At 56.7% G+C, this 22,168-nt stretch overlaps 1 protein-coding gene across 8 annotated transcripts; it reads right to left on the bottom strand.

The window, feature by feature from the left end:
• Positions 1-85: 85 nt before the first annotated feature.
• LOC117676821 (polyamine-transporting ATPase 13A3-like) lies at positions 86-22,156 on the bottom strand. Of its 8 annotated transcripts, none has more exons than XR_015734175.1 (33): positions 21,870-22,156; positions 17,302-17,386; positions 16,844-16,937; positions 16,347-16,520; positions 15,628-15,807; positions 15,395-15,546; positions 15,244-15,313; positions 15,026-15,160; positions 14,865-14,937; positions 13,971-14,102; positions 13,715-13,897; positions 13,473-13,630; positions 12,761-12,949; positions 12,617-12,678; positions 11,492-11,642; positions 11,177-11,293; positions 11,073-11,090; positions 10,793-10,946; positions 10,423-10,543; positions 10,202-10,326; positions 9,272-9,438; positions 9,026-9,172; positions 8,819-8,898; positions 8,673-8,715; positions 7,368-7,477; positions 7,135-7,231; positions 6,959-7,031; positions 4,443-4,611; positions 3,495-3,626; positions 2,351-2,439; positions 1,385-1,465; positions 1,175-1,264; positions 86-646 (listed from the first exon to the last, which is right to left on the bottom strand). XR_015734175.1 is itself a non-coding variant. In XM_087893719.1 (33 exons), exons 3-33 carry the CDS (start codon positions 16,892-16,894, stop codon positions 482-484), a joined length of 3,753 nt encoding a protein of 1,250 aa, XP_087749845.1. In that variant the 5' UTR covers positions 16,895-16,937; positions 17,302-17,386; positions 21,870-22,156; the 3' UTR covers positions 86-481. The 8 variants fall into 8 exon arrangements, 5 of the variants coding, with proteins under 5 accessions (XP_087749845.1, XP_087749843.1, XP_087749846.1 ...); XR_015734177.1 differs by having other exon boundaries at positions 3,430-3,626; positions 4,443-4,543; XM_087893719.1 differs by having other exon boundaries at positions 3,430-3,626.
• Between the last annotated feature and the right edge of the window lie 12 nt (positions 22,157-22,168).

Genomic DNA, 22,168 nt, shown 5'->3' with positions numbered 1-22,168 from the left:
GGACGCCGCCGCTGCCCCGAGCCCCCCCCCCCCAAACCCCCTCCTCCCCCTGCCCCGAGCCCAAAGACGGAGAGCAGCCCAGAGGCAGAGGTCGCCCGTTTAATTTCTCCGCAACTGGAAATGGACGGGAGGGACCGTCTGGATGGAGCCGGAGGCCCCCAGTCCTGAACGTCTGTCGGAGGCAGGGGCACCAGTTCCACAATCCACTTTCCCAGCCAATGAATTCAGCCGAAGGCGGCCGAGAAGCTCCTGCCTGCCCCCCAAGCCAGGCTCTTCTGGACACCCAGAGACCCCATCTCCTCCGCCTCCAAGGAAGCCCCCACCCATGTGGCAACCCCAGCTGGGGAGGGGGCTGGAGGGCCACTGCTGCTCCATCCTGGCGGCTCCCGGCTTCCCTTCCTTCTGCAGGCGCTTCTTGGCCGGGGAGGCATCCTGCTTGGGGCGGTGGGGGCTCCACCCTGTGCCCACCAGAAGGGCCCGCTCAGGCGTGGGTCTCGGCGGGAGGCACCCTCGCCCGCGTGCTGCTCTTCGGCGGCGGAGGCCAGTCCGGGTCGAAGAGAAGCTCCTGGGCCAGGCGCTGGTACTTGGCCCTGGGTGCCGCCTGCCGGCAGCAGGAAGACACAGGGTCCGTCTCCCCCAACTCCAGCTGTGGGGCACAGAAGGGGCAGCAGCCTCTGAGTGCCCGGCTGGGCTTCAGGAAGGGCAGCAGGTGGCAGCAAGCCTGGCACTCGGGCCTCTTGATGGATGCCAGGCTGAGGGACCACAGCTGCCAGTTGCCTCTCAGCCACTCACCCCTCCTGGCCTGCAGATGGTCACTTGCGAGCCCCAGGCCCCCTCCCTCTCCTAGCCCCCCCTCCCCCCCAAAACAGGAGGTTGTGCAACTCCGCAAACATTGTGGGCTGTTACAATCAAATAAGGATCCGAAGGGCTGCAGTTAGCTTGGTAGCTCTTGGTCCGCCCCCCCAACTCCCACCCACAGGGTCTCTTTGGTTGCAAAGCCTGAGGGGGGGGGGCTTCAACCAGATTGGGAGGGGGGGCTCTTCTGCCTGTCAATGGCTTCTGTGCAAGACAGAGCCCCCCTCGCATATTCTTTTTTTGATCAGCTTGCAGTTCAGCAGCCGAATTCCCAAGTTGCAGGTCCCCTTGCCCCCACCTTAAAATGGAAGGGCTCTACCTGTGGGAAGGCGGCTTGCCTGGGATAGTCCTCCTTCCGCCGGCCATAGCAGAGCTGCTGCCAAAGGACGTCACAGTCACAGACGAAGTTCTGGGGGTCCAGGAGACAAAGTAGTCAGCCGTGGAAGGACTTGGGGCGGGGGCTCCCTTCCCCACTCGGAGCCTCCCTCCTGCCCCCCAAGCGAGGGGAACGGGGGGGGGCGGTTGTTACCTCCAGGCAGAGGGAGAGCACCAGGTTGCTACATGCCAGGACCAGCAGAACCAGGCGCCACTCGTAGGGGATGCAGGCCAGCTGCGGAGACAGCAGGTGGAAGTTCACAGGTAGGGCCTATGCCCTGTTGGGCTCCTGCCTGGGAGAGCAACTCAAAACAGGGAGAGACTTGTTCCTGCTTTGTTTCTGGCGCCCCCTCCACCCTGACCAAAATGTACAGGCAGTCCTCGACTTATAACAATTCGTTTAGCGACCGTTCAAAGTTACGACATCACTGAAAAAAGTGAGTTATGAGCATTTTTCACACTTCCGATGGCACAACTGACTCATATTTATGACGGTCGCAGCGTCCAGGGGTCACGTGATCCCCTTTTGCGACCTTCTGACAAGCATCATCAAGGGGGAAGCCGGATCCGCTTAATGACCGTGTTATTCATTGAACTGCAGTGATTCACTTAACAACGGGGGCAAGGAAAATCGTAAAATGGGACAAAACTCACTTGACAAACGTTTCACTTAGCAACCGAAATTCGTGGTCGTAAATTGAGGACTGCCTGTATAATGGCCTCTTCATCCCTTTGGCTCCCCATTCCTGTAATCTCCCCCAGATCCTGGGGCCTCCCCCAGGGAGTAGGAATGCTGAGCTTCTGAATGGGCGGCATTGGGATGCCCCCCAACCCAAGACCCAGAGCTCCTTCTGGGAGGGGATGGCCTCTCTCCTGGGGAAGGGGCATGGCTGGCTCCGGGGTCGGGCTGCTGAGATGAGCCCCCTCCCCTTGAAGCCTCTTCCCTCCTGCAGCCGCCATCAGCTCCAGGCAGGGCGTCGGAGGGAGGCGGCCACGTCTATCTGCCGCCCCTCCTTGGAGGCAGCTGCCCAGATAAGAGGGCCGGGCCGGGGGCAGCCCAGAGCCTGGTGCCTGCTGGCCACGTCCCTCACGTCTTCCCCTGTGCAGGCGAGGGGCCTACCTGGAACAGCCTGTCCAGGGCGGGCAGCGGCCACAGCAGCAGCAGCAGCAGGAAGCCAGAGACAAGCAGCAGGGAGGCCAGGAAGAGGCCTGCAGGAGAGGGAGCCCGGGGTCACTTGGGTTGGGGGCTTTGGGGGACAGCCCCCCAGTCTAGAGAGGGGCCGAAAAGATCGTGGCCCAAATCGTAAGGGCCACACAAGCGCATTACGGGCAGCCCTTGGCTTACAGGCCATTGAGTGACTCTCCAAGGTTACAACGGCACGGAAAAAAAGAGACCTACGACCCTGGCAAGCCTCCCTGTGGTCACGTGATGAAAATTCGGACACTCGGCAACGGACTCATATTTATGACGGTTGCAGTCATGTGATTCCCCTTTGGGAAGCCGGATTCATTTAACAACCGTCTTATTAACTGAACAACTGCAGGGATTCACTGAATTGGCTAGGAAGGTTGTAAAATGGGGCAGAACTCACTTAGCAACAGAAAGCTTGGGCTCGATTGTGGTCATAAATCAAGGACTAAGTGTAAATCAAATGAATAAATAGAAATAAGATAGAATTCGATTCGATTCTATCCCTTCCAGCTCTATCCTGAGAATAGAATAGAATATAGAATAAATAAAGAATAGAATGGAATAGAAATAAGAATAGGATAGGATAGGATAAAACAAAAAAATAGAATAGAATAAAGCATAGAAGAGAAGAGAATGAATGGAATGGAATGGAATAGAGGATAGGATAGGATAGAATTTAGGATGTGTATGGAGATTCTCAGTCATCCAAGTCATGGTTGTCCTTTTTTAAAGAGGCAACTGAACTTTCTGGTTTTCCTTCGAAGACGTTTCACTTCTCATCCAAGAAGCTTCTTCAGCTCTGTGAGTGTGAAGCTGAAGAAGCTTCTTGGATGAGAAGCAAAACGTCTTCAAAGAAAAATGCACCTTTGGGACAACAGAATGAGGAATCTCCCTGTTGTCCTATTTCCACTTAAACCCTGGCTAAAGGTCACCCTGTGTCAACCCAGGGGCTGAAATCCCAGCCCGGGGAGGGGGAGGGGGAGTGTCCGGCGGAGCCAGCCCCTCACCGTTGGTCTGGGTGGGCTGCCGGAAGGGGCGCCCCTTGGAGAAGGCCAGGGCCACGAAGACGTACTGGAAGCAGGAGAGGAAGAAGAGGGTGGTATTTTCGTAGCTGCACACGGAGTCGGGGTCCTGGCCTCCGGGATCTGGGGGGGCCGTGGCGTTTGGAGAGGCTGAGCCGTTGGGGGAGAGGCCGCTGCAGCTCCTACGGGGGGAAGCAAGAGTGGACATCGCAGCAGCCCAGGACAGGGGACAGCGGGATGACCCACCCATAAAGATTTACTGCAAGCTGAAACCCTCTACAACAGTGTTTCTCAACCTTGGAAGCTTGAAGATGGGTGGACTTCAACTCCCAGAATCCCCCAGCCAGCAGCGCTGGCTGGGGGATTCTGGGAGTTGAAGTCCACCCATCTTCAAGCTTCCAAGGTTGAAAAACACTGCTCTACAAGAACCTGAACTACAGGGAGTCCTCGACTTACAACACTTCGCTTAGTGACCGTTCGAAGTTACATTGGAACTGAAAAAAAGTTTTTCACACTTATGACCATTGCACGCTCCCTGATCAAAATTCAGATGCTTGGCAACCGACTCGTATTTATGACGGTCACAGGGTCCCGACGTCACGTGATCCCCTTTTTAATGATCTTCTGACAAGCAATGCCCATGGGGAAGCTGGATTCGCTTAACAACCATATTACTGTGATTCACTTAATGACTAATGAATGGATTCGTTTAACAACTGTGGCAAGAAAGGTCGTAAAAGAAGGCAAGACTCACAACAAATGTCTCACTTGGTGACAGAAATTTTGGGTTCAATTGTGGTTGTAAGTCGAGGACTACCTGTAGTAACAGTCAAAGCAAATTGGCGGCAGAGAAGAGTCGGTGGAATTCAAGGAGGGCTGGACTCGGATCTCTCATGGGCACAAAGGGATTGGAGACTGATGACGTGCTTCACCCCTCCCTCCCTCGGGCTCAGATCAGTGATCTCTTACGCTCCGCACCCACACAGCCCCCCACTTACTCATCCTCCTGGAGGTACCACGGCTGCCGCTGGACGAGGAGGAAGCCCCCCACCTGGAAGGCCAGCGACAGAAGGATCTGGCCGAGCACGGAGAGCAGCAGCTGAGGAGAGACCAGGCTGTTGGGCGGCCGCTGGGGGACCAGCTCCCTCCACGCGCTGTTCAGGCTCACTGGGGGGGGAGGGGAAACAGCCGATGCGGAGGTGGGTCAGAAGCCGGCCCAATCCAGGGGCAGACCCCCTCCCTCTCTCTGTGCACCCTAAAACCCCACAGCTGCTTCCAGCTGGAACAGCAGCCCCTGAGACCTCCCACATGCAGACACAGACAGTTAGTTTAGTCCCCCCCTCCCCCCGTTCCTGTTTAGGCAGGCGGGCAAACCCAGACTGCCCACCGCAGCCAGAAAGCCAGCTCTGAAAGGCTTCGTGTGCAGCCAAAAACAAACAGGAGGGCCCAGAGCAGCCTGTTCTGCCCCAGCTACGAACCCCAAAGAACGCAGCACACTAAGGTTTGTACAGACTTTTACTAAATTAAATCAGTCTTTTTCAAACAAAGGCTGTTAATTAACAGCCTACAAGAATCCAAAGGATAAATAATCGTAATCTTACTGTGGTTGGCAGAAAGCCCAGAAGCAATTTGCAGGAAACTGATAAGAGAACTAAGATCAGGACGCGAAAGAGAGTGAACGAAGTTGTTCCCTGCAAATTGCCTCAGTCGTCGTCCTTCCTTAAATAGGCTAAGGGAGTGGCCAATTAGCCCCAAGACTTACTCTCGAGGAGACCTCCTCCTGAGGAGCCACTCCTGCCTTTTGGCAGCTCTGCGCGCCCGTGCATCGAGAAGAGGCTCCTCCTCTTCTTCCTCTTCACTTATGGGAGCTTCTGAAGGCCCTGGCTGAATCCCCACCTCTGGCACCACATCTGCTCCAGCCTCCTCACTGTCCGACTCGAGTGCCAGCTGCATAGGCTGCTGGCGAATCACCACACCAGCCTCCTCGCTGTCGGAATCAGCTACTAGCTGCACTGGCCGCTGACGGGCCACAACACAGCCAGAGTTTCAAGGAGGCAAAATAATCAAAATAATCCCAGCTGTACAGGTAGTTCTCCACTTACAACAATCATTTAGTGAATGAAGTTAGGAGGGCGCTGAAAAATAGTGACGTAGGACAGGTTTTCTCACAACCACAGCAGCATCCCCTGTGGTCAAAATCCAGGCGCTTGGCAACTGACTCGTATTTATGACGTTCGCTGTGTCCCATGGTCACGCAACGTGAGCCCCTTTTGTGATCTTCTGACAAGCGGAATCCGTGGGGAAGCCAGATCCACTTAACAGCCAGGTCACTAACTTCACAACGGCAGTGATTCACTTAACGGTGGCAAGAAATGTTGTAAAATGGGGCAAAATTAATGTAAGTGTCTTGCTTAACAATGTAAATTTTGGGCTCCGTTATTCGTATGTGGAGGACGACTTGTGTGGTTAAGGGTTCCTTTGAATTAGATCTGCTTTATTTTTTTTTAATTGTTTTCATGCTTTTTAACTCTTTTTATTGCTTTAAAATCTTTTTTAAAAACTTAAAATTGTAAAATATGCTTTGAATTGTGAGCCAGGCGGAGTCGTCTGCCGAGATGGACGGCTGCAGAAATGAAACAAATGAGCGAGAGAAGGAAGGGGAGGCGGCTGGAGAGAGAGAAAGATCCACTCAAAGACTGGGTGACTTTGGGCCCCTCCTTCTCTCTTGGCCCGACCCACCTCACAGGATTGTTGTGCTGGTGGGGAAAAGAGAATAGCAAGAGCACTTAAGACTTATATACCGCTTCATGGTGCTTTTACAGCCCTCTCTAAGCGGTTTAGAGTCAGCCTATCGCTCCCAACAATCTGGGTCCTCATTCACTGACCTTGGAAGGGTGGAAGGCTGAATCAACCCTGAGCCTGGTGAGATTTGATCTGCCAAACTGCTGGCAGCCGGTGATCAGCAGAAGGAGCCAAGACTGCACTCTAACCACTGCGCCACTGCAGTGCAGGAAGGAGTGCAGGCAGTCCTCAATTTACAACTCCAAGTTTCTGTTGCTAAGTGAGATGGCTGTTAAGTGAGTTTTGTCCCATTTTATGACCTTCGTAGCCCCAGTTGTTCAGTGAATCATTGCAGTTGTTAAGTGAGTCACATGGTCGTTAAGTGGCTTCCCCACTGACTTTGCTTGTCAGAAAGTCGCAAAAGGGGGATCACGTGACCCCTCCTCGGACTCTGCAACCGTCATAAATAGGAACCAGCTGCCAAGAGGAGCCTGAATTTTGACCACGTGACCGGGGGGGGGGGATATTGCAATGGTCATAACTGAAAAACTGTCGTAAGTGCCTTGTTTCAGTGCCCTTGTCACTTCAGTCACTAAATGAACTGTTGTAAATCAAGGACTACTTACATTTTGTGTGTTCACAACCCTTGAATTGTCCATAAAAGGGGCTTAAAACAACAAAATCTAAATCAATCAATTGGACAACTGGCCCTCGTGGGCCGAGGAGCACTTACTGCTGAAGGCCAGAGAGAGGATGATGGCCATGTCGATGAAGAGGTACTGGACGTCTCCCAGGTTGCCCAGGACCTGGAAGAGAGGGCAACGGCTCTCATCCTCCCCTGGCTTCACCCTTCCTTAAATCCCCCCTCCCCATCTCAGTGAGCGGGGCTCCCCGAACCCCGAGACTCACCGAGTAGAGAAGCAGGACGCTGAGATACTGGATGATGCTGTAGAGGGACATGAATTTGAAGACGCAGAAGGAGGTGACCAGGGCGGCTCGGCCCTCCCTGAGGGGAGGAAGAGGAAGAGGAAGAGGAAGAGGAAGAGGAAGAGAGAGGCCTTCCAAGGGGATGGACAGCCAAAAGCGTCTTCCTCCACCCGGGACGGATCTTCCCCAGGGAGGGTCTCAGAGCAGCCACCTACCGGATGAGGTCCGGCACGCAGGAGATGCTGGGGCTCTTGGAGGTGAAGGGGGAGGCCACCGAGGCCTCCAGCTCCGACAGGGAGATGCCTGCGTGTGCCCGCTTCAGAGCCTACAGAGGGGAAGGACACCATGCCCCCGGGCAGGGCAAAGCTCAGCTGGGAAGTCTTGGCTCCAAGCCCCCAGTTAGACACACACACACACACGTGCAAAATCACAATAAAATTGCAATAAAAATACAGGTTACAACTAAAAAAGATAAATCGAAATATTTATTTTCTTTTTTATTGCTTTAACTATCCTGAATGACTGAGCTGCTGATCAGGGCATAAACGCATCAATATGAAATTGCTGAAAATATGAACATTAAGTGCAATTCAGGAAAGGCTAAAAATGAAGAGCCCGGATGGATGGATGGATGGGGGGCTTTGGTCTCTCTCTGCCATAACCATCTCCAGCCAAGCCTGTCCCATTGGGGGACCCACACCGTCCAGCACAGCACATATGCTTCCAGGGGGCTAGAAGGTGGCAAGATGTTCCAGGGGGTGGGGGCCACAGCAGAGAAGGCTCTTCTCCTAGACCTCTGGTGTCCAACCTTGGCAACTTTTAAGACTTGTGGACTTCAATTCCCAGAACTCCCTTCCCAGCCATGTCCTGAACTCTGGTTAAAACCTTGCTGCCTGAGGAATTCTGGGAGTTGAAGTCCACAAGTCTTAAAAGTGGCCAAATTTGGAGACTCCTGGATGAGACCAATATTTTTTCAACTTTAGCGACTTTTAAAAGTTGCTTCAGCTCCCAGAATTCCCCAGCCAATAAGGCTTTACCAGAATTCAGCATGGATAGGACAAGAAGAAATGTGGCTAGGTTATCTTTATTGCATTTTCTGATAGGGTAACTTTCTTAATAGGTGGTGGGAATGCAGTTGACATAATATATCTTGACTTTAGCAAAATGGAAAAAAATCACCCATGACAAGCTAAATTAATAAACAGGTTAAACATGGGCTGCATAGCATGACAATGAAACAGGAAACTGATCTGCTGGCTGGGGAATTCTGGGAGTTGAAGTCCACAAGTCTTAAAGTTGCCAAGGTGGGATGCCCCTGTCCTAGACCTTGGCTGACGAGATCTGGAGGCCCCTTCTGCTGGAGTGAGTGGGGCAGACCACTCCCATTGGGTGGGGAGGCGAGACCCTTCCTCAAATAACCTCAGTTTAGATTCTCCACCCTGCCCCTGGAGCCAGTAGACTTTGGCCAAGGCCCCTCTCCTTCGTTCCATGTGGGGGGAAACCCGGATGGGACCACTCACCCCACAGTCGTTGGCGCCATCTCCACACATGCCCACACAGTAGCTGAAACAAACATCTGGGTCAGGAGAGAGGAGGGGAAGGCTCCCACTGCCCCCTACCCTGCTCCGCTTAGACCACCCTTCTCCCCCCCCCCCCCGAGACGTACTCCATCTTCTGCAAGGCTTCCACCAGCTGCGTCTTCTGATCGGGGGCCATGCGGGCATAGATGGTGCCGCAAAGCAACAACTGCAACACAAAGCAAGAGCCCTGACGTGAGGGATGGAGGGGGGCAGGATCTTCCTCCAGAAAGCCAGGCCCCCCACCCCACAACCCCTGCCTCCCACGTCCCTGGCAGGGCAGGGCAGGGCCGCACCTTCGGCAGCAGGTCCGGGAAGTGATCCAGGAGAACCGCAAAGGATTTCCCCCCCATGGCAAAATGGTAGCTGATGTCCGGGACGGCTGGGTGGGCAGCAGCGGTGGGCTCTGCCTCCTCCACCAGCAGCTTCATCTCCGGAGGCCCCTGAGAGAGAGAAGGGAAAGGGCGCCATGGGCAAAGCTACTCCTGCCCCCCACGTCTCCTGGACGAGGGTCAGGAAACGCCAGAAAGAGGCGTTCTCACCTGGCTCAGCCCCGCCTCCACCGTGGGGAGCTCGTCTGCGTGTTGCCAGTGGATGGTCGCTGGCTGCCCGTCCCTGGGGGGCAGAGCCTCCGTCAGGACCACCTTCCCCTTGGCCGGGATCATGCCACACTCCCGGCCCACAGAAATGGCGGTCAAGAGGTTGTCTCCTGGGCCGTGGAGGGGAAGAGGGGGAGGAGGAGGAGATGGAGGAGGGAGGAAGGGAAAATGAACACCGTCACTGCAAGACCCCCAATTTCTCCCCACTCAAGGAGAGTAGCCCTTTGGTTCAGGAACTGCCCCCCTCCCCTATAAATTCTGGACCTGCTTTGCAAGGGGGAAACTATTATTGTTGCAACAGAGTCGCCAGTGTTCAGTCTGGGGGAGGGGGAAATAATATGCGTTTCTGCCTTTTGTTATTTTTTCCAGTTCATTTTTTAAATATTCTAATCTCATTCTGTTTTGTCTCTGTTTTAATTTTTATTTTTGAATTTTGTGTTTTAATCTTTTGAATAAGATAAACAAAATCAGAAACTGCTGAGTGAAGGGTAGGAATGCCTCCTGCCCACAGGTGGAAAGTGTGCTGGTGGAAGAAGAGAAGGTCCAGCTTTCTTTCTTTTTCTTTTTCTTTCTTTCTTTCCTTCTGTCCTTCCGTCCTCCTTCCTTTTCTTCATTTCTTTTTCTCTCTCCTTTCCTTTCCTCCTTTCCTTTCCTTTCCTTTCCTTTCCTTTCCTTTCCTTTCCTTTCCTTTCCTTTCCTTTCCTTTCCTTTCCTTTCCTTTCCTCTCCTCTCCTCTCCTCTCCTCTCCTCTCCTCTTCCCCTCCCTTATTTCACTATGGAACACAAATCCGAGCTTCATCCACCACCATAAAGGCAGATATTTCTCCCCCTGGTGCCCACCCGCCAGTCACACCTGCGGCCCACCCAGCCCACCTGTCACCATGACGGAACGGATGGCGGCCCTCTGTAGCTCGGCCAGGATCGGCACCGTTTCTGGCTTCAGCTTGTTCTGCAGCAAGACGAAGCCCAGGAAGGTCATGTTGACCTCGATGGCGTCTCTGGGGGAGAAAGGGGCAACCGTTGGGGCCGGGCTGGGCATGCAAGGGCCCCATCGGAAGGGGGATCCTCAGGGCCACGGGGGAGCCATGACTCACCGGGAAATGTGGTGGATTTTGTGCCACATGTATTTGCTTTCCAGCCGGCGGCTGGCCAGGGCAATGACCCGCAGTCCTCCTCGCGTGTAGGACTCCAGCACGGAGGAGAAATTGCCTGGAACTGAAGAAAGGCATTGGGTGTTCGGGGAAGGAAAAGGCCCACGCTGGAGAGCCTCTCTGGCTGTGACCGAGATCCCGAGGAGTCTGTGTCCCGCAGCCATCCCTCTGTACGTCTCTCAAACCACGCCTATTTTTTGCAGGGCCTGCCTTGGAGGGATGGACGGCTCGGCAGGCCAGGGGGCACTAGCAACCTCTGCCATGTCCCCCCCATCCCCCCCCTGTCCCTTGTCTGCAGAAGGCAAAAGGTTACCGGTCTCCTTGCGGCAGAGGCTGCCCACCGTCTCTGGCGCGCCTTTCATGTAGGCCACCAGGCGCTTCTCGCCCAGCGTACGGGTCACGACGCTCATGCGCCTCAGGCTGGAGGAGAAGGGGAACTGCGCCAGGATGCCAATCTGGCTGCCTCTCTGCAAGGGGAGAGGAACAAGGGAAGCGCGACACAGGAGGTGGTACGGCGGGTCAGAGCGCTGAGCTCACAAGAAGGCAGAGGGCCGCCTGGCTGCCCCGGAGGAGAAGGGGGCTGCCCCACTTACCATCAGGTCCAGGAGCTCCTGAAAAGAGAGCAGAATGAGGGGTCAGAGCTGGGCCCCAGAGCCCATCCTCATGGCCCCCGCATTCCTCCAGGCCCTCTGCTCACCTCGTCCCCCGTTGGTGCCTCTGAGGGTGCCGGGAGCCGGCAGTCTGGGGGGTAGACGACGGTGGGCTGGATCCGGTCATGCAGGGCGGTTTCCTCCTGGGTGGGTTCCTCCAGGATCTGGTCGGGGAGAAGGAACAGCTGAGCCTCCACAGCTCCCAGAAGCACAGGCTTATTTCTGAGAGCCACCTTGCCTCGGGCGCCCTGCGCAACCTCCGCCATTCTGTATCGCTTGGGTGTGTATGTGTCTAAAGTGCCACAGAGGGCAGTAGAAGGCCTTGGGAGAGGGACTCACAAGGAAACGCGCAACAGCCTTACCCAGCCGGTGGCCTCGAACATCTTGAGGTCCAGGGGGTCCCCCGAGAGGCGCCCCTCCAGAGTGGTGAGCGAGTGGCAGGCAGCCATGGCGGCGACAAACGGGGAACTGGCCACGCGGGGGTCACGGAGATCTAGTCCTGCCGGGAGGAAGCTGGGAAGGGAAAGATTGCGGCTGACCCTTGCCAGCCAGCCCAGAGGACCCAGCGGTGCTTGGGAGGCCAAAGGGATGTTTTCCGGGGGGACAAGATTAGGACCCTGCAGCAGCACACGGCTCATTTCACTACCGGACACAAATGTGGGCTTTTGGACACGGGAAGAGGTGCCTCTGCCCTATATCAGTGGGGATGGAAAGATTCCCCTTGTGGCAACTGTGGCGTTGATATGCCAACTATCAAAGGTATGGGGCCAGATTGCCCACGATGGGCATTCTCTGGTTCCCGAGAAGATCCGCAGGAAGCCGCCCCAGAGGCCATCGCCCGGACGGCTGAACTGGACATCCGGTGAGGAGGAGGCCGCTGCTCTTCCCCCGTAGACGTTTCCTACGTCATTACTTGGATTGTGTGGATGCGCTTCCTTCTTTTTGGTCCCGTTCTCATCACACGCTAAATATATACGGCTAGTCCTCGACTTACGACCAAAATTGAGCCCAAAATTTATGTTGCTAAGTAAATTTGCCTCATCTTACGACTTCTCTTGCCACGGTTGTTAAGTCTGTCCAGTTTCCCCAGGGAGTTTGTTTGTCAGAAAGTCACAAAAGGGAATCCCACACGACCCCAGGACGTTGCAACTGTCATAAATGTGAGTCGGTTGTCAAGCATCCAAATGTAAATCGCGTAACCATGAGGATGCTGCAAGGGTCGTAAGCGTGAAACACGGTCGTAAGTCACTTTTTTCAGTGCCATTGTAACTTTGAAGGTCCCTAAGTGAACTGTTGTAAGTTGAGGACCGCCTGTCTGTAATTCTGCCCCTGTTCCAAGCCTTGGGACCCTCTGCCGACTCAGCCCAAGACCCCTGCAGGGAGCCCAGGCCAGGCTCGGCCAAAGCACCCACCACGATCGGCTGATTCCTGCAGCATGGGAGTCAGCCACAGCCACGCCATGCCACGCGTCCCCCCACCACACTCACCGCCCCTCCTGCGCTTGCACAAAGCCCCAGAGGTCAAGGCCGTCTTCGGTCAAGGTGCCGGTCTGCAAGGAGGAGAGCCCCCCCCAGTCAGCCGGTCAGAGGAAAGCCGGCCCCTCCCCCTCTCCCCAGGGGACCAGGAGGCACCTTGTCGAAGCACATCAGGTTGAGCTGCCCACACAGGTTGATGCGCTGGGGGCTGAGGGAGAAGATCTGCTTCCGGCGCAGGCGCCGCTGGGCGTAGACCACTCCAGCCGTCATGGCTGCCGGCAAGGCGGGGGGCACCGTGATGGTCAGGATGTCCAGTGATTCCAAGATGATGCGGCCAACGGGCTCCTGGCAAGAAAAGGGGGACCCTTCGGTCAGAGCTCCCCCTCCCACAAAGTTCTAGAGATGCCCAGTTAAGATTTATTGTCTGTCTGTCTACATTTACATTTACATTTACATTTACATTTACATTTACATTTACATTTACATCTATCTATCTATCTATCTATCTATCTATCTATCTATCTATCATCTATATTTATATTTATATCATCTATCTATATTTATATTTAATATTTAATTTCTCTCTCTCTCTCTCTCTCTCTCTCTCTCTCTCTCTCACTCTCTATTAAATTTGTATGCCACCCATCTCCCCCGGTGACCCTGGGCATCTCACAAATTATGGTAAGATAGATTCCTTGCCACTGTACCCGGGTGCTGCCGGTTTTACGAACTGAGAGGGGGGGGGGTCTTGAAGGGTCGCCCCGCCCCGCCCCTCTCTCCCTGCCATCCATTTGCGAGGGGGGATTCCTCAGCAGCAGCGGCTGAACCAGCCCCTGCCCTCTGTGCCACCCTCTGCGTGGGCACCCACCGCCTGCTGGATGCTGCGAATCACAGAGTACAGCATGCCGATGCCAGCTACGCCAACCAGGCAGAGGAGAAACCGAAAAGCGTCTCGGTAGAGGCGGAAATCGGTGGGCTTCGGGAACAAGATGGAGCAGACCAGCTGACCCTTGGAGGTGGAGAAACCTAGAGAGGGAAGGGCTGAGGGTCAAACCCCAGGAAAGCACCTTTCCACCCCCCACCATCCTGAGCCAAGAAGGGCCTCCTCACCTGTCCGGATCACCAGCGCCCGTACCGGCTCCCCGGAGTAGTACCGTGTTTGGATGACAGAGGTGCCACAGAAAAGCGTGTGCCGCTTATGTTCGTCTGGGTCGTAATCTGGATCCCGGAGGGGCCCGTCAGCTTCCTGGGCCGGGACGGGCAAGGCCGTCTTGGTGACAGGGACGCTCTCCCCTGGCAAGGGAGGAAGGTCAGATGCCAGGAAGGATGCGCTTCCCTAAGGATGCCCCGCAGCCCCCGCCCCTACCTGTCAGCATGCTCTCGTTGGCAATGGCCGTCCCACTCAGCAGCACCGCGTCGCACGGCATGGTGAGTCCCTCGGGTGGCACCAGCAGCACGTCCCCCGGCACCAGCTCCGTGGACAATACGGCTTCTGTTTCTGCAAGGAAGAAGGCGAGGCTCCAGATTTGGGGGATTTGCTGTGGTTTACCCCACTGGAGTGGCAAAGGGGGCAGCGGGCTCCAAAGCTTTGGTCCGCCAACCACAGCTCAGATGTTAGAGTCCTAGTGGGCAATCGCTTAAACATGAGCCAGCCGTGTGCAACAGCAGCCGAAAAAGCCAGTGCAATCCTTGGTTGCATCCACAGAGGCATAGAATCAAAGTTGCGTGAAGGATTAGTACCGCTTTATAAAGCCTTAGGAAGGCCCCCCTTGGAATCCTGCACCCAGTTTTGGTCACCACCTTACAAAAAAAGATGTTGAGGCTTTGGAAAAAGTGGAAAGAAGAGCAACGAAGATGATCAAAGGCCCGGAGACTAAAACAGACGAAGAACACCTGCAGGATTTGGGTTTGGCCAGTCTAGGGAAAAGAAGGACTGGGGGGCACATGATATTCCAGTATTTGAGGGGCTGCCACAAAGAAGGGAGTCAACTGATTATTCAAAGCAGGAGAAGCAGCAACGGATGGAAACTAATCAAGGAGAGAAGCAACCTGGAATTAAGGAGAAACTTCCTGCCAGTGAGGACTATTAACCAGTGGAACTGCTTGCCACCAGAAGTTGTGGGTGCTCCCTCACTGGAGGTTTTTAAGAAGAGATTGGGCAACCATTTGTCTGAAATGTAGGGTTTCCTGCTTGAGCAGGGGCTAGACTAGAAGACCTCCAAGGTCCCGTCCAGCTCTATTCTGATTGGGGCTGACTCACCGTAGGGTCCTCGGAAGACGGTCACCTGGACAACGTTGTGAGTGGAAACCATGCCGTGCAGCAGCACGTATTGCTGGAAGAGGAAGGGCCGGCCTCAGTGCCCCTGCGTGCCTCCCCCTCTGCCCGCCCTGCCCGCCTGGCCCTCCCCCGCCAGCCCCCACCTTGCGGATGGTGTAGAGGGAGGAGCAGATGGAGACGAAGGACATGAAGAGGATGGCCGAGGCGTACAGGTAGTAGTCGTCCAGAGACCACAGGAGGATGCTGAAGGCTTGGAAAATGTAGAAAGGGTTCAGGACCTGAGGAGGGAGGACAAGTGGCCGGGAGTCAGGACTCGGCCGCGGGGCTCCTGGGCCCCTCTCCCCTGGGGACCCCAACTCACCTCTTTGATGAGCAGGTGGGCCAGGGAAGGCACTTGCACGTCGATCTGGTTGGCCCCATAGAAAATTTTCCTGGGAAGAGAATCGCGTGTTCGCCCGTCTCCTCTTCCTGCACCTGCCGCCCCCCCCCCAGCTCCAATAGCCCCTCCTCACCGGTAGTCCTGGGTGCTGCGAGGGAGGCCCCCTCCGTGGCCAAAGTGCAGGGAGGAGCATGGCTGCCCCTGGTCCAGAGCGGTGAGTCGCCGGAAGGCCTGGGCCTCTGCTCCCCAGAGGTAGCGCACGTTGTGGTGCGTGAAGAAGCGGGCCTGCGGCACAGCGAACGGTCAAGCGCCTCCCCGGGCCCGGGGGAGGAAGGGAGTTGCTGCAAGGGGCCCACCCAGGCTCACCTGCGCCTGCTCCCCACAGGTCAGAGGGGACAGAAGCCGCTCCTCACAGCCCATGTCGTCCATCAGCCCTGCCGGGCACAGGGGCCACTTGTTCTCTGGCCGCTGAGGGAAGCCCAAGGGGTCGGTGCCGGGGGCAGAGAGAGAGGAGACCCGTTCTCTGGACCAGGTCTGGAACTCATCCTGGAGGAGGGGGAGGAGGAGGAAGGAGGAGGAGGAAAAGGAAGGAGGAAAAGGAAGAAGAAGAGATACAGGAGGAGGAAGGGGAGAAGGAAGAGGGAAGAGAAGGAGGAGGAGATGGTGCAGGAGGAAGAGCAGGAGATGAGGTGGAGGAGAAGGAAGAGAAAGAGAAGAAGGGGAGAAGGAGAGAGGAGGAGGAAGAGAGGAAGGAGGACAAAAAGCAGGAGGAAGAAGCAGAGAAGCTGAAGTCTGCCCTGGGTGCCCCTCCAACCATTCCCTGCTCCACAAGCCAGGGTCACAAGGAAACACGCCACAGCTGGGGGGCAGAGCTGCCCGTCTGTGGGGCGCAGAACTCAAGAAGGCCACGCTGCACCCATCCAGATGCCCGCTTGCTTGGGGGCCCAGGAAGGAGGCCCGTTGCTGGCCTGACAAGGCTCCCCTGCTGGCCCTGGGCAGATCCCGGAGTTCCCCCTCCTGCCTGTGGAAAGCCTGGTTGGCAAGGGGGCCACATTGGGCAGGAAGGGCCTCGCAGGGGCCCCTACCGTGGTCCTCAGCAGCACCACCTGGGCGTCACGCAGAGGCACTGCCCGGCAGGTCCACTTGACGCTCAGCTCCGGCAGCCAGTAGAGGAAGAGGAGGAGGAAGCCACCGCTGCAGACGGTGCCCAGCGAGACCAGCGCCAGCTTCCAGCAGCAGGGACGGTAGCCCCAGATTTCCTGGGGAGGGAGGGCAGTCAGGCCAGCCGCGGCCCCCCAGGGACGACCTCAGGAGGGAGCAGAGCCTCCCCTGGTCTCTGAGACCGACTCCTGTGGGGGGGTGGGGGGGTGAGGGTGGGGCACAGGCCAGCCCCCCCAAGGGCCACGAGGAACCATCCCCTGCACAGGAGGACCCCAGCCCCCCTTTGCTGCTCCTGGGGAGGGGGACTGATGGCTCCCACTGGGAGAGGAAAGGCACCGAGTGCCAGGGGGTCCAGCCCAGAGGGCCAGAATACAGGGGGCCCGCCCAGCGCCTGGCATCACCCCCAGCAAGCTGCACTGACCATTTCACCCTCCTCATTGCCATCCACGTATGCCGCAGCCGTTCTCTCCATGCTTCCTTTCTGTGGGTCACGTGGCTACCCCACTGCCAAGCTCCTGTGGGGCAGGAGAGGGTCAGAGCCGTCCATTCAGCCAATCACCCCCTGCCCCACAGCCGGACCAAAGGTGGCTGGCAGGGGGAACCTCCCCCCCCCCACATGCTCCTCTGGCTCCCCCAAATTCCAACCGAGCCCCTTAGCTGCCTGGCCGGTCCCTCCTGACTCTGGCGCCCTGCCCTGCTCGGGTCGCCGGACGGCTGTCCTGGTCATGAATGAGTCCCCTGTTGTCCCCTCAAGCCTGTGGTTTCAGGCGGCCGACCAGCAGGCTGTGGCCGTGGCCCAAGGGCATCCAGGGGAGGGTGGAGAGGCCGGCCGTGTCTGCTCAGCCAGGGGGGTGGGGGTGGGGGTGAGGGGGGACTTACGGCAGCCTTTGTCACTGTGTCAGCTGTAGGGCCCCGGGTCCACTGGCCACATCCAGCAGGGGAAGGCGGGCAGCGTGGTCAGCAACTGGAAGGACAGAGGCCAGACTCAGCAGGGGCACCAGCAGGCGGACGGGCACTGCCCATGCTTGCTGGGGGGAGGGGGGACAAGGAAAGAGAGCCATGAAGGAGTCCTGGGGGGGATAGGAAGCAGAGGCCAGCCCTGCCTGGGAGCCACCCCGCTTCGGACACCGTCCTGCCCTGGGCATGAATGTGGCGGTGGCCTCTTTTGTGGGCAGCTGCCTCTGTGCCCATCGTCGGCTTCGGCCCCAGACAGTCCGGCTCCTGCCAGAGTCTTCAAAAGTCAGCTGTTTCCACACAATACACTCAACCCTTGCAAACTCAGAGGCTGCATGTGTCCAACAGGTCAGGTTTTAAACCAGGAGTATCCAACTTTGGCCATTTTAAAACTTGTGGACTTCAACTCCCAGAATTCCCCAACCAGCCATGCTTGGCAATTCTAAGACTTGGGGATTTCAACTCCCAGAATTCTCCAGCCAGCAAAGCTAGCTGGGGAATTCTGGGAGTTGAAGTCCACAAGTCTTAAAGTTACCAAGATTGGAGACCCTTGCTCTGGACAGGGGTACCCAGACAGTCAGAGCAATAGAACTCCCTGTACAGGAGCAGTCTACCTTTTAGAGTAACTAAAAGGAAGGAAAGGCAGGATGGATCCTGCAGGAGAAGCCACCATGGGCAAGTTCATGTACCCGAACCCGAGAGGCCCCTGACCGCCATTCCCCTCAGTTCCTCCTGTCCAGCTTCCTCTTGGCACGGAGCGCTTCCCACAACACCTGGCAACCGCAGGCCAGGGAACCACAAAGGATCTCTTCTGCAGCACCAGACCAGCCTTTCTGGACGGGCAGGTTTCGCTGCCCTCCGCCCCCACCCCCACCCTCCCCACCCCCCCAAGGCAGCTTCAAGTTCCTGGTCCTGCAGGACACAGGCAGAAGAGCCCGGAGGAACCTGGGACGAGGCTGGCCGGTGGAGGGCGTCACCCGGCTCCCTCTGCCTCTCCAGCCTTTGGCACCATCAGGCCCCCGTCTCTTCTTGGAGGTAATCCAGGCAGTCCTCGATTTACGACCAGAACAGAGCCCAACATTTCCACGGGTGAGACATTAAGTGAGCTCTGCTCCCTTTTACAACCTTTCTTGCCACGGTTGCTAAGTGAATCTGGCTTCCCCGTTGACTGGGCTCATCAGAAGGTCAGGGCAGCTGTCATCAATACGAAGCTTGTGGATTTGGGTCCCATGGCCATGGGATGCTGCAATGGCCGTAAGAATGAAACATGGTCGTAAATCACTTTTTTTTTTCAGTCCTGTTGGAACTTCAAATGGCCACTAAACGAACGGCTGTTAAGTCGAGGAGTAACTGTACAACTTTGGGGTGCCCTTGCAGGCAGGCACGGCTAGAGGTTGGGAAAGGGCTGGTGGGGCCTCCCAGGCCTTGGCTTAGAGGGCGAGGGCAATCCTTGGGCTGGCATCCCAGCCAGGAGAGTTTCCTGCCCTCCCCAAACGCAGGAAAGTGCGACCCCCGTTTTGCAGAGAGACGCTTGGGGGCAAAGAAAGCCCGAGAGATTCCGTTCCCCAGGGAGAGCCCTCTCAGGTCTTAGGCGGTTGTGGGTGCCTCCCTGCAGCCCACCCAGGCTCCGAGGGGGCTCAGCCTCAGAACTGGGGGAGGGGACCAAACCCCCAGCATCTCTGGAGCACCAAGCGCTGCGAACGGACCCAAAACATGTTTGTCAAAGCCTGGGCAGCACAGCAACCAGGACCCTCCACCCCCAGGCACTGCTAAGGCAGGAGGGATTCATGCCACCGCAGGCCCCGAAGATCGGCCAGCTGGACTGCCAGGCCCTCTGCCCACCCCCACCCGAGAAACTGACAACAGTATAGAAACACAAACAGTACAATAAATAAATAAACAAAAAACTAGGTGCCCAACCCACAATAATTGCCATTCAGTCCTCAGACTCTCTCTCTCTGTTTTTCAAGCTTGGTCACTTTAAGATGCTTTGCTTTCCCGGCTGGGGGATTCTGGGAATTGAAGTCCACGCATCTTAAAGTGACCCAAGCTTGAAAAACAGTGCTCTAACCGTCCCACCGCCGGTTTTCACGCAATTACAGGTAGTCCTCGACATACAACAGTTTGTTTAGTGACCATTCAAAGTTACAACATCTCTGAAAAAAGTGACTTACGAGACTTTTTCACACTTTTGACCGTTGCAGCATCCCTGGGGTCACGTGATCAAAATTCATGAAAATTAGCAACTGACTCGCATTTATGACCGTCACAGTGTCCTGGGATTACGTGGTCATCTTGGGCAACTTCCTGACAAGTGAAGTCAATGGGGAAAGCAGATTCGTTTAACAACCGTGCGAGTACCTTAAGAATTACGATGGTTCACTTAGCAACCGTGTCAAGAAAAGTCGCAAAACGGGGTAAAACTCACTTAACAAATGTCTTGCTTAGCCACAGAAATGTTGGGCTCAATTGCGGTCGTAAGTTGAGGACTACCTGTATTGGGGAGGATGGGGACAACGAAGGGAAAGGAATTCCAATGGAGAGATGTGGTCCAGGGTGGGGAGGGGCTGGGGGGGGGGCTCTTCCTTCACCATAGACGAGAATGAATCCCCTGGCAGCCCCAACCAGGCCAGGCAACCTGAGGAAGTTCCCGGGGACCCTTCCCAGCTGGGAGAGGCAGCCCCTGCCCTGCCCCGGAGAAGGGTTGAGGCTGCCAATTTTGTTAACGGCTTCTCCTACCACAACGGCTTTCCCTCCAGGGCTGCTTTGGCTGCCAAAAGCCCACAGATTTCCTGGGCTTGAATCAACCGTCTAGGCTCCCGTGCCAGAGAGCTTGGCATGGCCTTCATCCCTTCGGATGGGCCTGGCACAGGTGGGCGAAAGGAAGGCGCTTAAACCCTGTGGAAAACTCCATTTCTAAAAATGGGAAAATCCCAGTTGGGGCAGAGGGTGGGCCTGGCTCCCCCATTCCTCCACCCGGAGACGCCCACCGTCCCTTCACCCCCAAGCTGTTCTCTGCCACCACCTTCCCCCACCCAGGAAGAGCCGGGCTTGGGCAGAGCGCAGGTGGGGCCCCCGTGGCACGTGCCGCTGTGTGGTCTGGCCCGGAGGAGGAAGTAGCAGCGGAAGCCTGGGTGCCAAGCACCCTCTGGGGCAGCAGATTCTATGGGGAGACCCAACCCAGTGCTTAGCTTGATTTAATTGCAAATGAGGCCTCGGGGGAGGGAAGGACGGAAGGAAGGAGGGAGGGAGGGAGGGGCTGTCTGGCTGCTTTATCTAGCCCCAAAATCATGCCGCCTTTACAGAGAGTCCTCGACATACGACCACAATTTGAAACCCAACATTTCTGCTAATAAATGGGATATTTAAGTGAGCTTTGCCCCGTTTTACGACCTTTCTTGCCACCGTTGTTAAGTGAATCGCTGCTGGTAAGGTAGTAACCCAGTCGTTAAGTGAATCCGGCTTCCTCATTGACTTTGCTGGTTCAGAAGGGGATCACGACACTGCGGCTGTCGTAAATAGGAGCCAGCTGCTAAGTGTCTGAACTTTGATCACATGACCATGGGGGTGCTGCAACGGTCATTAAGTGTGAAAAACGGTCAGTAGTCCCATTTTTCAGTGCTGTTGTAACTTCAAACGGTCCCTCAACGGTTGTAAGTTGAGCAGCACCTGTACAGGGATGGGGGAGGGAGGCCAAGATGGGGTTTGCATGCCCACACACAGGCAGGGCTTCTAGGGTCTCAATCTTGGGCAGGGGGTCCCATCCAGTCCTGTGACTCTGTCATCTTCCTGGGAGATGCCACTCGTGGCACCCCAAAACTGGCAGCCCCGGGTTCAGAGGAGCATGGGGTTTCCCTCTGCAACCCCAAGACTGAGCCAGGGCTTCATTCATTCATTAGCAATTAATCCGAGGGAGGGGATGGCTTCCCTGCAGAAGCCACTGGAGGTTTTCAAGGAGAGACTGGGGCCAGGGGCTCCTGCTTGGAAGGGGGTGGGCTAGAAGACCTCCAGGGGCCCTTCCAGCTCTGTGCTACGGTCCTCTGGGGACCTGAGAGCGGCTGGGGAATTCGGGGACTTGAAGTCCGCCCATCTTGAAGTTGCCAAGGTTGGGAAACACGGCAGAAACATTGTATAAAGTGCAGGATGGAGAGAACACGGGAACTCGGAGAAAGTGTAGCAAGCGCTCCGATATCCTTGCAGCCGGCCGGGGCGCAGGGTGGGGGCAGTCAATGCCCTGCATTTGGGGGTTCGGCGGGAGGGGAAGGGGCTGCCGGGCTCCCCGCTTTGTGCCCTCCTGCCCGGGACGCAGCCCGTCCTTCCCTTCCCCAGCCGAGAATTGAGCCTTTCCCGGCCGGGCGCCTTCGCCCGGGACCGCCCCAGCCTTCCCGCCCGGCCGCACGCAAGATCCCTTCCCGGGGTCGCGTTCCCACGAGACGCGGGTTCCCGCCTCGGCCCACGTGACCGCCGAACGCGCCGCGACCCACGTGACTCACCCGCTGGAGGCTCTTCATCACATCTCCCGGCGAGGGGGAGGGGGCGCGAGAGGGGCGGGGCCGGAGAGGAGGAGGAGGAGGAGGAGGCCGCCCCCTCGGCGGAGCGCGAGCCCGGGCGGGAGAGCGCAGGCGCGGCCGCTCGCGCCGTTGGGGCCCGAGAGGGGCGAAGGAGCCGAGTCCACCGCGTCGTCCGGGACAGAAGTGCGAGAGTTGACCCCCGCGCGCATGCGCCGCCTTTCCTCCCTTTCCCCCCCCAGCTGCCCCTCTACGCCGGCCGAGCCATGCGCAGGCGCCCATCG

Source organism: Pantherophis guttatus, chromosome 4, assembly GCF_059756535.1.
Source record: "Pantherophis guttatus breed Tessera chromosome 4, ASM5975653v1, whole genome shotgun sequence".
In the NCBI taxonomy this organism is placed as follows: Eukaryota; Metazoa; Chordata; class Lepidosauria; order Squamata; family Colubridae; genus Pantherophis; species Pantherophis guttatus.
The sequence above is the reverse complement of the archived record's forward strand: the minus strand, read 5'-3'. Positions and strand labels throughout refer to the sequence as shown.